Source organism: Balaenoptera borealis (genome assembly GCF_965194805.1).
Source record: "Balaenoptera borealis genome assembly, chromosome: 14".
NCBI classification, from domain to species: Eukaryota; Metazoa; Chordata; class Mammalia; order Artiodactyla; family Balaenopteridae; genus Balaenoptera; species Balaenoptera borealis.
In genome coordinates this window covers 51,969,060-51,986,148 of record NC_138875.1, presented here as the reverse complement: position 1 = coordinate 51,986,148, position 17,089 = coordinate 51,969,060, and the positions used below count along the sequence as shown (strand labels likewise).

The 17,089-nt window shown below is 35.5% G+C and overlaps 2 protein-coding genes across 11 annotated transcripts in view; one reads left to right on the top strand and one right to left on the bottom strand.

Moving 5' to 3' along the window:
- RBBP8 (RB binding protein 8, endonuclease) overlaps window positions 1-16,098 on the top strand; it is an 82,941-nt gene extending 66,843 nt beyond the window's left edge. For 3 of the 6 annotated variants that reach the window (XM_082353536.1, XM_082353539.1, XM_082353540.1), the window contains 5 exons: window positions 2,670-2,810; window positions 6,710-6,779; window positions 10,558-10,654; window positions 13,421-13,574; window positions 14,882-16,098. In XM_082353536.1, coding sequence (XP_082209662.1) covers window positions 2,670-2,810; window positions 6,710-6,779; window positions 10,558-10,654; window positions 13,421-13,574; window positions 14,882-14,979 — 560 coding nt within the window. In that variant the 3' untranslated portion in view covers window positions 14,980-16,098. The remainder of the gene's footprint in view (window positions 1-2,669; window positions 2,811-6,709; window positions 6,780-10,557; window positions 10,655-13,420; window positions 13,575-14,881) is intronic. The other 3 variants (XM_082353537.1, XM_082353541.1, XM_082353538.1) reach the window with 2 other exon arrangements.
- Window positions 1-17,089, bottom strand: part of LOC309610562 (uncharacterized protein) — a 651,150-nt gene that overhangs the window by 529,991 nt on the left and 104,070 nt on the right. Inside the window, exon 5 of one of the 5 annotated variants that reach the window (XR_014234012.1) lies at window positions 398-2,415. The exons of the other annotated variants lie outside the window; for them this stretch is intronic. The gene's annotated coding sequence lies outside the window, so the exon portion shown is untranslated. Of the gene's footprint in view, window positions 1-397; window positions 2,416-17,089 lie in introns of those variants that run through there. 5 annotated transcript variants of the gene reach the window in all.

Sequence of the window (17,089 nt, the reverse complement as noted above, 5' to 3'; positions counted from 1 at the left end):
AAAGGGGTAGGACAGGAATAAAGACACGTGCAGAGTGGACTTGAGGATACAGGGAGGGGGAGGTGTGGGCTGGGACGAGGTGAGAGAGTGGCATGGACATATATACACTACCAAATGTAGAATGGATGGTTGGTGGGAAGCAGCTGTATGGCACAGCTGTATGGGAGATCAGCTCTGTGCTTTGTGACCACCTAGAGGGGTGGGATAGGGAGGGTGGGAGGGAGATGCAAGAGGGAGGAGATACGGGGATATATGTATATGTATAGCTGATTCACTTTGTTATACAGCAGAAGCTAATGCACCATTATAGAGCAATTATACTCCAATAAAGATGTTGGGAAAAAAAAAAAAGTAAACCTTAACAGTGATTTATTGTCTTTTTATAGTAAATGATGCTTAAATAACTTTCTTCTTAAGAAGATGACTTTGCTTTTAAGATTAGTTTTGGGGGCTTCCCTGGTGGCGCAGTGGTTGAGAACCTGCCTGCCAATGCAGGGGACACGGGTTCGAGCCCTGGTCTGGGAGGATCCCACATGCCGCGGAGCAACTGGGCCCGTGAGCCACAACTACTGAGCCTGCACGTCTGGAGCCTGTGCTCCGCAACAAGAGAAGCCGCGACAGTGAGAGGCCCGCGCGCCACGATGAAATGTGGCTCCCACTCACTGCAACTAGAGAAAGCCCTCGCACAGAAACGAAGACCCAACACAGCCAAAAATAAATAAATAAACTTATTAAAAAAAAAAAAAAAAGATTAGTTTTTTCCTGGTACCAGTTCCTGATAATGTTTTCCTCAGTTTTGTAGAAAAGGGAAAAACTAAAGTATAACAACTTTGGCTTCAAATTTATCTAGTTAATCTAAGAAGATGATAGTTTCCCCAATATATTTGAAGCAAGTATCATATGGAGGTGAAACTAGAACTTAAACTAATGAGTTTAACTAGGACTTAAACTAAAATTACCTAGATAATTTTGACTAAATAAGGTGTTGTGAGTACTATTGCTGAAAAATAAGTCACTCCAGTAACTTAGAGGATTAGAACAACAACCATTTTCTTATCTTTCATAGTTTCTGTGCCTCAGGAATTCAGGAAGGTCTGGGCTGGGTGGTTCTGTCTCCGGGTCTCATGCAGTTATAGACAGATGGTGGCTGGAGCTGGAACAGCAGAGGGCTAGACAGATGGGAGATACTTGGCATCTCTCTCTCTCTCCTTATTCAGTCTCAGGGCTTCTCCACATAGTCTTCCCACATGGGTTAGTTTGAGCTTCCTCATTACTTGGACACTAGGTTCCCAGAGTGAGCATCCCCAAAGAGCAAGGCAGAAGTGCATGGTATTTTTATGATCTGGACTCAGAAGTTGCTCAGTAGGAGGAGTTCCAAGATCACATTATAAGAACAGCAAATGGAATAGGAGATATTGTTGAGCCCATACTTGGAAAAAAACAGTCTGCCCATTTTACCCATAAGGTAGATCTTTTTCATACTTAGAATTGGTTAAAGATGAAACATACCATTAAACTCCCAATTACTACTATTTCAAGTCAAAACTGATTTTTATATCTCTACTCTGTGTTAGACTTAGTAGATGCTGTGATAGAAAGATCAATAAGGATATGGTCTCTGTCCTCAAGCACTTTACAATCAGAAGTCTGACCCGCAAAAAAATAAATCATTAACTTATTGTGATTTACTAACAGCATACACAGAATGCTTTGGGAATGCCTAGCATACTGCCTGGCACATAGAAGTTATTTTTACTTACAAATTTGACCCTCAAAATGAAAAATGAACAAATGTTTAATCATTCAGTAATTATCAAGACACAGTTCTGTATTAGGAATTGGAGATAATAGTGAACAGAACAAAAGTACCTACCTCATGGAGCTTACACTGTAATAGGGGAGAAACAAACAAGTATGATACGCTGGATGATGGCAAGTGCTAGGGAAAGATAAAATGGGGTGAGGTGCCAGAGAGTCTGCAGGGGGGGGAGGTGGTAGTTACTTTATATAGAGTAATCTTGGTAGGCTTCAGTTTTGTCATATCTGTTAGCCAACTGAATCTATTTCTATTTTTAGTAAACTGGTGTTTTTAAAAATATAATTATATAATGGAAATGTAGTTAGTACTCTGAAGATGAAGTTAGCACTTTGTGTATCAAATATGGAATTGAATTCATTATTTCTGTAACACTGAACTTCCAAGTGTTAATGATAATGCAAGAAAATACTTTTTTGCTACCACATTAAAAAAATAAGCAGGTAAATAAAACTCTATAGAGATTTTGATGTCAGTTATTTATACATAGTTTATTTAAACTTCGTATTTTTCACCATTTATTATGCTGTGTTTTCTGTTCCTCACCATTCCTTTCGGTAGTTCCTTTTGGTTTAGTATGAATTATATTGATACATGAGCTGATAGAGAGAAAAAGACTTTTTAACATTTATAATGGCAGTAACAAAAACTAGCATTCTCTTCACATGAATAAAGGACATTTGAAGGCATAACATAAAACCTTTATAAATGTGCAGTAACTACCCAGGCTTGGGGTTTACTGTTGCCTCATACACATCTGAATTATTTTGTGGCAGTTCCTACAAGTTTCACATTGGTCTACATAGAAAGCAAAAAGCTTGCTTGTTGCCTAAGCCAATGCTCTTTCACATAGATGGAGAAAGAAAAATGAATGATAGCTTGGAAGATATGTTTGATCGGACTACACATGAAGAATATGAATCATGTTTGGTGGATAGCTTCCCCCAAGTAGCAGATGAAGAGGAGTCGTCAACTGCTACAAAAAAACCAAACTGTAAGGCAGTTTCCTTTCTAATTATGGTTTTTCCAGTACACTGAGTTTAGTAAATTAAGTCATCATGCTTATTAACAGAGGCTTAATGAGGTATCTTAACCAAGTTTCATGCTTCTTGAATAAATTTTTTTCGTTTTTTTTTAAAGATAATTTCAGATTAATAGAAGCGTTACCAAAAATAGTTCAGAGGGTTCCTATGAACCTTTCACTCAGCTTATAAAAGTTTTGAGAAAATTCTTTGTTAAGTGATACCATAATTAAGTGAATTATTGTAATTGAGTGAAAAGAGGAAGTTTTGCAGAAAATTCAGACCCGTTTCCTGCTTGAATACTTTACCTTCCCAGATAAAATACTATATCTGTCTTCTTCAGATCTGTTTTATTAGAAGCAGTAATTCATAATGTAGGATATCAATCAAAAGAAGAACAGTCTAAGTGAAACTCTTAAGTAGATAACCTGAATTGAAAATTAGTTAAAATTCTTGCTAAATATCTCATTTTCTTACTGTGAATAAAACGGTCAATTTTTAATTTAGTGCAAAGGTGGTTTTATAGTGGCTTAAATGAGCACAACTTCTGCTATGACAATAGTCAAAGCATTGAATATAAATCTATCTTGATTATGTTTTCCTTGTGCTTTTTAAAGTGACAGCCCACAGGATGAGACCTTAACCAAAGATACATAACAGCATGCTTTTGTTTGCTCAGTCCATGGCAAAAACTTGATCAAGCAAATTTCGTGATAAAAATTCACAACTGTTCAATTCATTTTTCTCCCCAAGCCCTTTGCAAATTGGTTTCACTTCAAAAAAAAAGATATTCTTTTATAAGGTATAATTATTAATTTCTATCTTTTTTTTTTTTAAGTTGCTTTTCACACCGAACATCCCAGAATTTCTTCTCACTTAGCTTTTGTGGCAATGCTGCACTGCTCTTCTGATCTCTGGCAACTTCTGTTTCCTAGAGTATCCCCAAGACTCTGTTTTCTTCCTCACACTCATTTTCTCTCATGCTTTTATTAAATTACCTCTGAAAATAAAACTCCAAATCTGCATCTCTAGTTTGATTTCTCCAGTGAATCCCAGCCCTGCATTTCTTAGTAATCCTACTTTTGCATCTCTTCAACAGCTTAAACTTAAGATATCTAAACCAAGTTCCATTTATTTCCTACCAAGTGACCTTTCAGACTTTTTTATTTTTCCCAGTCACTCAGGCATAGAATTTAGGACTTTCTGTCCATTTATTTCATTTTCTAGACCCCCATATCACAAAATTCTACCTAGTCTTCCCTCATAGGAAGGAGTAGATTTCGGGCAGGATATCAAAAGCTCAGTTCTGGACATGTTAGTACTTACTAGATATTCAAGGGGAGGTGTTTGTAGGCAGTTGACATGTGTCAAGTTTGGACAGGAAATCCAGAATAAAAAAAAAATGACTTAGTGGGCAGGAGGTGAACAGCAAGTAGATGGAGCTGAAAGTCATGACACTGAGTGAGAACACCCAAGAATTGAATATAAATAGAAAAGAGGAGTATTTCAAGTTCTGACCTCTAGGATATGGCAACTTTAAAAGGAAGAAACCAGCAAAGGAAACTGAGAAGGAGGTGCAGCCTATGAAGTAGGAAGAACACAAGAGTATGTGCTGTTCTGTAAGACAAGTGAAAAAGACGTTTCTGTATATTCATTACTCCCACCCTCGTCCTTTCTCTTCTGAACCTCAGACTTTATTCCACTTACATACTGGACATCTTATAAGCACCTTAAAATTAATATATTCCAATTAGAAATCTTTATTTTTCTACCCAAATTTGATCTTCCTCTGCCTTTTTGGGTTTCATTAAGCCTCAGTTACTATCCTCACATTTACTAAAGATGGAAATGTGGGAGTCATATTTGACTTTTTTCACCTGACCTTCATGCCCAGTCTAATACCCTGGCAGCAGTATCTCCAAAATATATTTCATAACACTTCACTTCTCTCCATCTCTGTAGCCACTACCTGGTCTCAGCCACTCTGATCTCTACCTATTCTATTCCAGGCCTCCTAACTGGTCTTCTTATGTACCTCTTATCTCTAGCCCAGTCTCTACAGAGAATTAAAAGTGATTTAGTTTAAATTTAAGTTGGATTGTATTCTTGCTTAAAAATCCTTCAATGAAAAGAAGATATTTGAATGGCCAATAAGCACATGAAAAGACGATCAACATTCTTGGACAGTCAGGGATGGCGATAACAGTTCACACCCCCAGAATGGTTAAAAAGATTGCTAACATCTAGCATTACCAAGTGTGAAGAGCAGCTGGAACTCTCATGCATTGTTGGTGGAGTAGAAAATTGACTATACTTTGGAAAACAGTTCAGCAGGGGTTTTTTAACAGCTTTACTGAAGTTGTCAGTTTTTTGTAAAAGCTAAGCATATACCTATGTTGTGACCCAGCAATTCCACTCCTAGATATATACCCAAGAAAAATGAAAACATGTTCACGGAAAGATGTGTTCAAGAATGTTCATAGCAGTGCTATTTGTAATAGGTCAAAACTGGAAACAACCCAAATGTCCATCAGCAGGTGAATAAATTGTGGTATACTCATGATGGAACACTACTTCACAACAAAAAGGAGGGAACTACTAGACTCATCAACATGGATCAGTCTCTAAAACCTGTTGAGCTAGACAAATGCACAAGATGAAAAAGAATACATACTATATAATCTCATTGATATGAAGCTCTAAAACAGACATAACTAAGCTATGGTGATAGAAATTAAATCAGTGATTGTTGGGGAGGGGAGAGACATAAGAGAACATTCTTGTGCAGGAGAAACAGTGGAATAGGAAACTTTCATGGGAATGTTCTCTGTCTCGATTTGGGTATTAGCAGTTACACTGGAATATACATCTGTCAAAATTCATCATAGTACACTTAAAATCCGTGTATGTAAATTATGCCTCAGTAAAGTAGATAATATTTAAAAGTCTTCAGTGGCTTCCCACTGCACTTGCAATAAAATTCAAACTCCTTCTCTTGGCCTCCATGTCCCATCATGATCTGGTACCTGCCCACTCCCCCCACCCCAGCCTCATCTTCCCCAACACTTCCGTTTTTTGCTAAATCTCAACCACACTATCCTCCTCTTACTTCTTATAATGTGCCAAACTTTTTGCCATCAAGGACCTTTACCTAGAACATTCCCCATTCGTACCTCTTCTCACAGCTGACTTCTCTGTATTCATCAGTTATTACCTTACATGTTCAGGTAGACTTAGCTGTCTGCTTGCTTAATGTCTGTTTCCCTCACTGCAATGTAAACGCCATGAGGACAGGAGACCTGGTCTCTCCTGTTCTGCATTTTATGTCCAGAACTTAGCACAATGCTCAGTAAATTTTGATTATTTGAACAGATGATAGCAGTTAGCTATTTGAGTCTAGACAACTTGGGATTCACGTCCATGGGCTCTAGTTCTTATTTTGTCACCAATATTCTGATAAAATTTTTAAATATTTTTATTTCCTAGTTATCAGCTACCTTAAAGACACATTATAAAAATCAACGGGACTAATAAGTGAACAGATTAAAAGCCATCTTGTTATTGTTGTTTGGTGCCAGATGATAATGGACATCTGAGTAGTTCTTTTAAAGTCTAAAATACTTTTTATAGTTACGATTTTTATCTCTTTAGTAATTCTTAGGTGAGATAATCAGCACTCTCCTTATTATGCAGATGAAAAAGAAAGGAAGGAATTAGTTATAGAAAATTTAAACTAATTGCCCAGGGACCAGAGTATGAAACCCAATAAAAATAGAAGTTTTGGTATATGTCCTTTTTTTCCCCCAAAAAAAGCTAATTATTTCTAAGTAAGTTCTACATTCAGTTTGTGGTATGATTGTTTTGTTTACAGCTCCTGGTGATAAAAAAGATAAAGTCAAACAGAAAGCATTTGTGGAGCCATATTTTAAAGATGATGAAAGGTAAGTTGGCCTTGGTTAATACCAGCAATGTGATTGGAAGTACCACAGAGCTATCTTTGTTTGAGGATCTCTGACCTATTAATATTGCTACTTTGGTTAAAATAGAGTCTGTATCATTTACTTTATGACCATAACAAAAATGGAACTCAAGTATAAAAATGGCAAACTTTTAAAATAAGGAAATTTTTTTTACCACCACTACCCTGTTTTGGACAGTGATGACAGTTATTTTCTCTGCTTCATTATAACATATTTTATTCTTATCCTATTTTATTGTGAACTTTATTTGAACTTCAGCAATTTATTGAATACTGTAACTTGTATATAGTATAGCCTTTGGGTGGCAGGCCTTAGGCTGTGCTTCAGAATTATCTTACGAGAATTTTTAAATTAAAAAAAAAATTTAAGCATCTTGATTTGAAACCATAATGCTCCTTTCTGCCTTTTATGCAAATATGCAAATTCTCTAACTTTCAGTCATGTACTATTCATTCTAGAAGTGAATTAAGGCATAGCAGTTTATTCAAAAAAACTTTTTATGCTTTTTTTTCTTTAAGTTATGATGTTGGCAAATTCAGTCACTCAATAAGTAAAGTTATTGGTTATACTTTGATCAAGAATTTAGAAATCTGACAGGCCAAGATAAATTTCTACTGTTGCCTGTAAGACTCTAATAGATAAGAGCTGTCATTTTGTTGCTAAATGATTAATTCTTTCCCTTTATTCACCAGTTTTCCAAAGAAATAGTACCCTAGCATCTCAAATGTGACTAGAGAGAGTCTTGTTTAAGTATCATTATGAACTAATGGATTTAAATATGTTTGATGCATTTCAATCCATTGCATTTATCACCCTTATGATACTCAGATTGTCCCATCTTTGCCCAGCAGAAGCCTCTTTGAATGGACACTACTCTAGCTGTCTTTCATAGCTTCCTTGCTCTGGTATGAGAAGATGTTCTAGGCTCCTGCCATAGGCTGGAATCTGCCATTTCTCCAGGAGCCCTAGTTTAACAGTATTTAGGCCGCAGTCTGACTGCTGGGGTTGCTCATTGCTCCAGTTAGCCATTGTTTCTGGACCTTTTAGCTGGACAGAGTTAGAAGTAAAGTTTTTGTTTCATTTTGTTTTTTAAGATAAACTACATATGTTCATACTGATAGCTTCAATTCAAGTTCAGGACTACAGGATTTCTCTGTAACGTCCTCTGTTACATCTGTATCTAGTTCCCCGCTTACTGAAAATCCCACTTCTCAGTGCCACTAACATCATTCTTCATTTAACTTGATTCCACAGAACACTCTCAGAATAATTCAAACTATTATGAATAACATGATTTATGAAAATGGTTTAAGACTTTTTTGAGTCTTCTTGTCCTTACGATATATCCCATCAGAAAGGTACAGTCAAATCACTGTGTTTTCAGGTCACTTAGGATAATTATTTTCTCTGTAGTTGTGCTACCAACCCAGTATCCATGTTTGTGTAATTTTGCTTTTGATTTTTTAGAAATTGTTTTTTCTTTTTATCTTTAATTCTTTCTTTAAAATTAAGGAAATTATGTATATGATACCAGAGGCTGCAAAACAGGGTATATTCCGAAGTCTGTCTTCTATAGTGAAGTCCCCTTCATTTTGATAGCTTCCTATTCCTACACACATAACCATTTGTTAAAAATTTATGGTTTTCCAGACATTTTAAGAAGTAAAAGCAAATTTCTATATATCTTGAAATTGATGTAGATATAGATAATTGTACTCTCTTCTCTATACAAATGGTAGAATGCTATATATGCTTTTCTCTACTTTGCTTTTTTCATTTAACTATATGTCCTGGAAATCACTCATAGTAGTATATAGTGATATTCCTCATTTCTTTTTCTAACTTCATGGTATTTTGTTGTTTGTACATAGTTTATTCCCTAGCAATGAGCATTTGGGTTGTTTACAGTTATGCTAGCATGCATAATGCTACAGTGAATAGCCTTGTGCATTCTCTTTTCAAATTTTTGCCTGTGCATCTTTGGAATAGATCCCTAGAAGTAAGATTGCACAGTAAGAACTGTCATTTCAGATGTTTCTAGTATAGGTTCACTAACTTTTTTTTTTTTTTTTTTCTATTTTTGGCTCTGTCGGATCTTCATTGTGGCGCACGGGCTCCAGAGCGCTTGGGCTCTGTAGTCTGCGGCACGCAGACTCTCTAGATGAGACGTGCGGGCTTATTAGTTTTGGCACGCAGGCTTAGTTGCCTCGCAGTATGTGGGATCTTAGTTCCCCGACCAAGGATCGAATCTGCGTCCCCCGCATTGGAAGGTGGATTCTTAACCATTGGACCACCAGGGAAGTCCCATAGGTTCACTAACTTTTAAAAAAATACATGAGTAGTTTTATTTATTCTGAAACCATTAGATAGCTGGAGATGCAGGACGTGGGTAAAGATGTAAGGATGGTATAAGTCTCAGAGTTAGTATGGTCCCTTTCCCCACTGAGAGTACTAGCAAACCCTGGGAAGATGGGTTGTGTTATTTCAGGGACAAGAAGCTTAGTAACCTTTTAGGTGATGCTTGATGTCTACTGCAGCTGCCAGTCTACTAGTGGATACCCTGCTGCGTTATAGTACACTACAGAAACAGGATAGATTAGATTCAGAGGAAAGGATATGGCTAAATTATATTCTGTATAAACCTAAGATTCCATAAACTATTTGAAAGAAAGTATAGTCATGGCAATATTTTTTTATCTGTTGTTTCTTGGTCTTTTTTAATTTACCGGTTGCTCCAGAGAGTTGTTGGATTTAAGCACAAAAAGGACCTATATAACCTGATATGTTTTGAAATAGAGCATTTAAAGCTTTTTTTTTAAGAACAGTACTTGCCAACTATCAAAATACCTCAAAGGAGTAGATGTGTTACCAACAGGTCATTTTAAAAGTCAGTTTTTGTGAGTCAGACTGTTTAAGTTCACTGGTGATGTTTCTATTATAAACAAACGTATATGGTGTTACATAAGTCTTCATTTACTTGTAAATTTGGTGTTTTCTATATTGGGCTTAAGTAGGATGCAAGTATATTATAAAGAAATGTTCCATGCTTCCTGATTGCTTTTTCTTACTAAAGAGCTGTATACCTCATCAATCCATACCTCAGTGGCTTTGACCCCTCCTAGGTTTCCAGTGGTTCACAATAGAATCTTTGTCTTTAAGGACAAGCACAAATGATAATTGTGCCTAATATTTTGAAGAATTTAAGGTAGACGGAAGCGACAAAAGAAATTGTTGGAGAAAATAGTAAATGACATGCAAACAAATGAATTTGTTCCTTAGGGAGGAGTAGGTTAGCCCTGATTTATGGGTTTTTAGTACTAGAAACCTAGTTAACAGGCAGTATTCTCTCAGTTATGTTATAGAATAGCAATTCCTGAGTTTAATAATACAGCATTCCTTTATAATTAGGTTATTTTATATTTTACCTCCCAACCTAATAATTATTTTCAGCCAGCCAGAGGCAAAAATAGGAAGTAATAGTTATCTTTTTCAGTTAGAGAAAAATATCTATAAAAATACCTGATATGTAAAATACTATGTAATATGTAAAATACTTAATATTTTAGTGGAGAGTGAATGAAGAAATGCTTGTTTCTTTTCACATTCTGGGGAAGCATTTCAAATAAAATGAATGAATGTTTTGGGATTATTTCTCCTCTGGATGCTCACCTTTGCTAATTTAAAACCTAAACCAAAGGTCTCTATAGTAACAGATAAATTTAATTCATTTTCCCCCCAGAGAGACTAGCTTACAAAATTTTCCTCATATTGAGGTAGTCCGGAAAAAAGAAGAAAGAAGAAAATTGCTTGGACACACATGTAAGGAATGTGAAATTGTAAGTACTAATGTAAATACTGTCATTTGGGTTTTTGTAAAGATGGCTTTATATGCATGATTTTAAAATCACATATACAAACCGTATTTGTATCTAGAAACAAGTTTGAGCCAGGAATAACAGAATGAATACATAGAGTATACATACTGGCTGGGACCTGAGAGATATAGATGAAAACGAAAGCCCTCAATTTCTCTTAGATTCTCTAAGTGAATCTGGAGCCTAAGCAGTAGTTCTTATTTCCAGCTTAAGACATTTGTGCCATTTGTCTTTTCTATGTTTATTTGTATATCTTTTAATTTTTTTACCTTGTGTTATGTTACAGCAGAGGCTCTAATACATATACTATTTGGGCGAAATTTTGACATTTTAGTTGGAAACTTGGCTATTTTATTTTTTACTTAAACACCAGCACTCTGAGGAAATGAGATGTACTCATAATTGTTTTTTCTAAATAACTAGTACAACCATAAGCTCTTTTTTTTTCCCCCCCCAAACATTTTCCTTTCTAAACAAAATGTGATGAATAGGCTCTACTTCATCCTTAAAACACAATTGTATTTTCCTTTTATACATTGGGTGTCTTGGACTAAATAGTATATCTTGAAGTAGATTGTACTAATTGTCCTCTTAATAAATAGTGCTAGGCAGGTTCTGTGTCTTTTTGAAACTTACTGTTTTTATTTCTTCCCTTGCTATCCTTTAGCTGTTGGATACCTGCTTCCAGCAATATAATTCCCCTTTTAAATTTTCTTTTTAAAAACTATGGCTAGAGAATTTGATAACCAAGCACATTAAAGTTATGTATGAATAGGTTACAGTGCAGTAAGCATTTGGTGAGAAAAATGCTGTCATATACTAACAGCGGGAGTGTAAATTGAGATCACTATTTTGGAAAGCAGTTTGGTGATACAAGCAAAACCTCCTCCTGTATCATGAGTTTTCATAACACGAATGTATCATGATTTCTTAAGGAATATGGTCTATACTAAGTAAACCTCCAGTTTTTAGTTCTAAGTGGAACTATTACTACCAGTGAGAATAAAGCTCTTTTGCTGGAAACACTGTTAATTTGCTTTCCTCCTCTCAGGAATCATTTTTTGTGCTGTTATCCAGTCTCTGAAAACACTGTTTCATGCATTTTATTCCATTTTTTCAGTTTTTAAGGTAGAGGGTAATTCTGTTCCCTGTTACTCCCTCATGACCAGGAGTGAAAGTGCCAGTCCCATGTATTTAAATATTGTCTGTATGCTTACAATTACAGTTCCTAAATTTTTCCCTTTGCCTATTCCACATGTGGAATATGCAACATACATGTGGCTAATAGTCACCTCAAATTTCACGTGTCCTAAAGCAAACACATAGTTTCTATCTCCAATTCTCAAACCTTACCTCTGAGCCTTTTATATGTCCATTCTTCTCTAGTTTAAACCAGAGATCTTGTAGTTACCTCCTTTTTTCTTTCATATCTCAGTAATGGATCTATCAGCAAATCCTATTGATCGTACTTTCAACACAGCAATGAATGGTCTTTTTTCCAAATGATCTTTTTAGAATAAAAGTTAAATCATGTCACTCTTCTGCCCAAAATCCTTAGTTGTCTTCCTCTCTAAGAAATGGTATCAAAGCCCTTATCAAGGACAGCAGACTCCCACCCCACCTCCTCTCTGACTTTATCTTCTAACACTCTTCCGCTTGCTCACTGCTGTTAACAGCTACACTAGCCTACTGTTGTTTTCAAATATGTTGTAATTTGGTGGCAATGTTTCTCTAACACTGACTGATAACCATGATTCTCTAAGGGCAGTTCCCAGGCTAAGGTAACAAAGGCTTATATTCATGGCAATGAGAATGAAGAAAAAGATACCCTCCCCAAAAAAAGTTTCAGAGATACTCTAAAACCTTTAATTAATTAATCTATATAAAAGAAAAATATATTAGAAACCCTTTACTTCAAAAAATTTCTAGTCCTAAGTCTGCCACTTTTAATAGGTGATATCTTTGGTGAATTATCACTTTGATTTTCAGTTCCTCAAGTGTAAAATGGAATTAGCTGGATTATGTGATCCTATCATTTGTGTTCTATTAAACTTTACACTACTGCTTTATTTTCTTTAGATCTAGAGCTTGAAGACCGGTATAGTTTTCACATAAAAGTTTTATCTTTCTTTGCATGAAGTTCAGGTTCCTTATGATCACACTTGCAAAAAGTAATATGCCTTTGATCCTAATTGAAAGATCTAGTTTAAAGGGGGAAGTCGTGAAGCCTACAACATTCAAAGCTAAATTTTTATTATAAAAAATTGTAGTGAAAGGAAAATTACTTCAAAACACACGTTATATTCAAATAACAATTGAGAAATGTGCTATTCAGAGTGCAGGCCCTGGCCTTTTTGTTACTGGTCTGAGAAAGATGAAGAGTTTGCAGCACCAGTATATAAATCAGCTGTACCACTAAGCACGCTGTAAAGTTCAGCTGGCATGTTTTTTTTTACTTGTAAGACTTTACTGAAGCAGGAAGCAGTATGTTTTTTTACATTGTGATACAGGCTCCTTTTCTTTATGGAGCAAACATTTCACAGACCAGCACTAATTATTATTAGTAATTTATATAGTAATTTACTTAGAGATAGTATTACTTACTAATATTATCATCAGTGAGAATTCAGTTTCCTTAGCATGCTGAATAATAGTCTTCTTAGCTTCTAGTTTATAACCAGTAAGCATAACACTCCATTTATTATTCCTAAGTGGAAAACTCACCAGTTTTATTATCAGTATTATGCAGATTTTCCAGCAGAAGAAAGAGAAAAGAAGTTGGCTTCCTGCTCAAGACACCGATTTCGCTACATTCCACCCAACACACCAGAGAATTTCTGGGAAGTTGGTTTTCCTTCCACTCAGACTTGTATGGAAAGAGGTGAGAATACAGATTGTAACATTTTGGAACTTCTTTTTTTTAAATACTGTGTATACCCGAGTCTAAACACTAAACTTTTTCTCCACGGTTCTCTACCTTCTGCTGTAAGTTGGGTGCCAGTTTTGTGACATAAATACAATTTTGTAAAGATAAAGGCTTAACTTTCAACTCTTCAAATAACTTCACTGGAATCATAGATTGTTTATAAGCACTTTAATGGGATTGTTGTATGCATTATTCTCCTCTTTCATTCAGATTTCAGAAAGTAATTTGTTTTATCCAGTCATCAAAATGACTTTTCATAACTTTACAAAAGTTGGCAGCAAAGTTATATTGTTGAAAAGCATCTTTTTTTTTTTTTTTAAAGAGACTACTCTGAATTTTAGATGTTAAAACCTCACTATCCAGAATGCTAATTATTTATAAAACATATTTGAGTAAAAAGGACTTTTGTTTGTTTGGGAGCCTGTTGACATGCAACTAGCCCCTTCAAATACAGCACTTACATTTAATGTAATTTGAGAACATATGCAGCTTTAAAGCTCCAGATATTTAGTGGTAAGTTTTCCGAAAGATGCAGAGTCTCTTACAGCTATTACCATACTTCCACTTTCCCCATTAACAAGTCCTCTTTGACATGATGTCTCTGCTTGGTCATCAAATAGAATTAGACAGTCTGGATAGAGCCTGTGCTTGTACCCCTAATATGGCCTAGGGGTATGGCAGAGCAGAATCCTCCCCTGAAAACTACATGAATGGAGACACCTTAGGAGAATCGAATAGTCTGAAGAATATAGGAACATGTCATCTCATCAAATAGCTACTGAAAAAAGTTTTTGATAAGCACCTGGAATTTATCATAATAGTAAAAAGTTCATGTTTACCATTTGTCCCCATTTGCAACCAATGGGAGGCAGAATAGGAAAGTGCTTAAGTGCTCTGGTTTTGGAGTTAGATCTTGGGCAGGGCGCCAGCTTTCCTACTTCCTAGCTTTGGGAACTTGAGCGAGATATCAAACTTCCCTGTGTCTCCATTAGCTCAGCTGTGAAATAGGCATAGTGGAAGCTGCTGCAGAGGAGTGTGGGAGTTATCCTAGATAATGTATACAGCACATTTCATAAATGTTTGCTATTGTTTTTAGTATAAATGAGAAAATTGATGCTAAGTAGTGAAATCATTAATCAACACAACCAGCTAATAGAAAAATCATGTGAACTTAAAAGGCATTAAATGAGACACATGTTTACTGGATATATGCTGAAATATGTTGCAGATATTGTCTTTTAAATTTGTGATTTATTTTTAAGGTTACATTAAAGAAGATCTTGATCCTTGTCCTCGTCCAAAAAGACGGCAGCCTTACAATGCAATATTTTCTCCAAAAGGCAAAGAGCAGAAGATATAAATGTTGAAGCAAAAACAGGAGAGATGACAATATTCTTTTTATTTATAGTTAAAGTTGGTATTAAACATTGATTTTTTTGATCTTCTGAAAACTGATTTATAAATCATTTTTCTATTGAAAATGTTTTGAAATGGCATTTACCCATCACACAGACGACTATTTAAAAATGGATAAGTTTATGTCGTATTTTCTTGCTTTTGCACCTTTAAAATAATAAGGTGCTTTTATTTTGCACTCTAAGTTAAAAGTTGTTTATTACTTTATTTGGTAATACCTAATTACAATTTTGAAAATATGATAGTTGTAGTCTGATTTGTTGCCTTTCAGATATTTTACTCCATCTTCCCTTGGTATTCACATTCAGCAGTGACTTCATGTTAACATAGATTTTTATTCTGTTAACCAAGTTGCTCTTATGTAGGTCATTCCAATGTCTGGCATTCACGTCTTTTAAAAGGCTAAATTTTAATAATCCTTTTAACTTTCCAGCTTCTTTCTTTCACTGACTTGAAATGAAGTACTACTCGGTAGTGAATTCCTTTCAAGATGACTACAAATATCAACTTTCATTCCTTTGCCACGTACTATAAATTAACATCCTCTGATCATACTATTCCAGCTCTTCACATGTTTTCTTTTCATCATACTTGTTATTCCTAGTGCAGTTTTCAAACTGAATTTGAGTTCTTCTCCACCCACATGTTCAAATTCAGTTAGTTGTATTTCTCTGGATTGACTAATGTTATGAACTTCCAATTTGTGAACAAAATAGATTTCTGTATTTAGCAACTTTTTACTCCTCCAGAACCTAGTGTCTGAGTCATCAAGATGACTGACCGCACCTGTGTCACCTTTTCTAGTGGCATTTTATCAGTGTCTTGTGTATTCCTTTAATCCAGATCTTGACAGTATTACATAAGCAGGAGTACATGACACACTGAATGCAATGCCTCACGAAAATCTAAATTACCTTATAGATATAACCTTTACTTCTCAGAGTTTTTAAAAATCTGTTTAGTCTCGTCTTCCTCATTGATCAAGGTTTTCATGAATAAATGACATCAGTTTTATGTTTTCACAGAGGGGACTGGAAAATAAATCACTTATATTTAGTATCTACTTTTATGTTAGACCCTCTTTGTACATTGTTTGGCTCTGAATGTGATTCTTAATTTTTTTTTTTTTAATGGACCTATCATAGCTTCTATTCAGCACTTTTCTTCCCTTCCCAAATTGTTTATCCTATGTTTGATTTTTTGTTCTCTGCTGGCAGTCAACTAATCTCCCCCAAATAATAGCCATTCGTTGGTCACTTAGTATATTCCAGAAACCGTGTTACACTCTTCACATAGATTTTTCTCTTTTAATCTTCAAATAATCTTGTGAATTTATGTATCAGCTTAACACTAAGCTGCAAAAAAATAGATCCAAAAAAGATTAAACAACAAATGACTAGTTTTCTTTTTCTCACATTAGAATGTCTGGAGATGGGCAGTCCAGAGCTGGTCCATGCCCTCGTAAACCCAGATTTCTTCTAGCTTTCTGCTCTTTCATATTTTGTATGTGGCCTTCATCCTTGTGACCATTAAATAGTTATGCCACCTCTGGAATCATGTCCATGTTCCAGGCAGGTAGAAGGGAAAAGAAAAAGGCACATGTCATTTGTTTTTGTCCTTCTTTAAAAAGTTTTCCAGAAGGCCCCTCCCAGTAACTTTCCCTGTGTCTCAATGGCCAGACTAGTCACTGAGAGACACCTGGATTGGAACAGGGCACCACAGGATGTGCAGTAAGAGCTGTATATCTCCAGTGATCTGTTTTTTTAAAAAGGTAGCCTAAGCAGACACAAGAGATTGTCTACCTGATAGTGGCTTGACAGAAATCCAAACCTTTAGCCAGCATTTTTCATTTTTCCTCAGTAAGCCTGTGAGGTTGGGTAAACTGAGGTCTCTTCATCTGCTGTTGACCAGCTCTACCTTTAAATGAAGTAATGTAATAGACACTTTTTAAAAACACTTGAGTCAGACAGATGCATTTAAAACACAGAACTGCAGTTTGTGATTTAAGATAATTATATGAAAGGGCTTCTTCATTTGTAAAGCATTATATATGT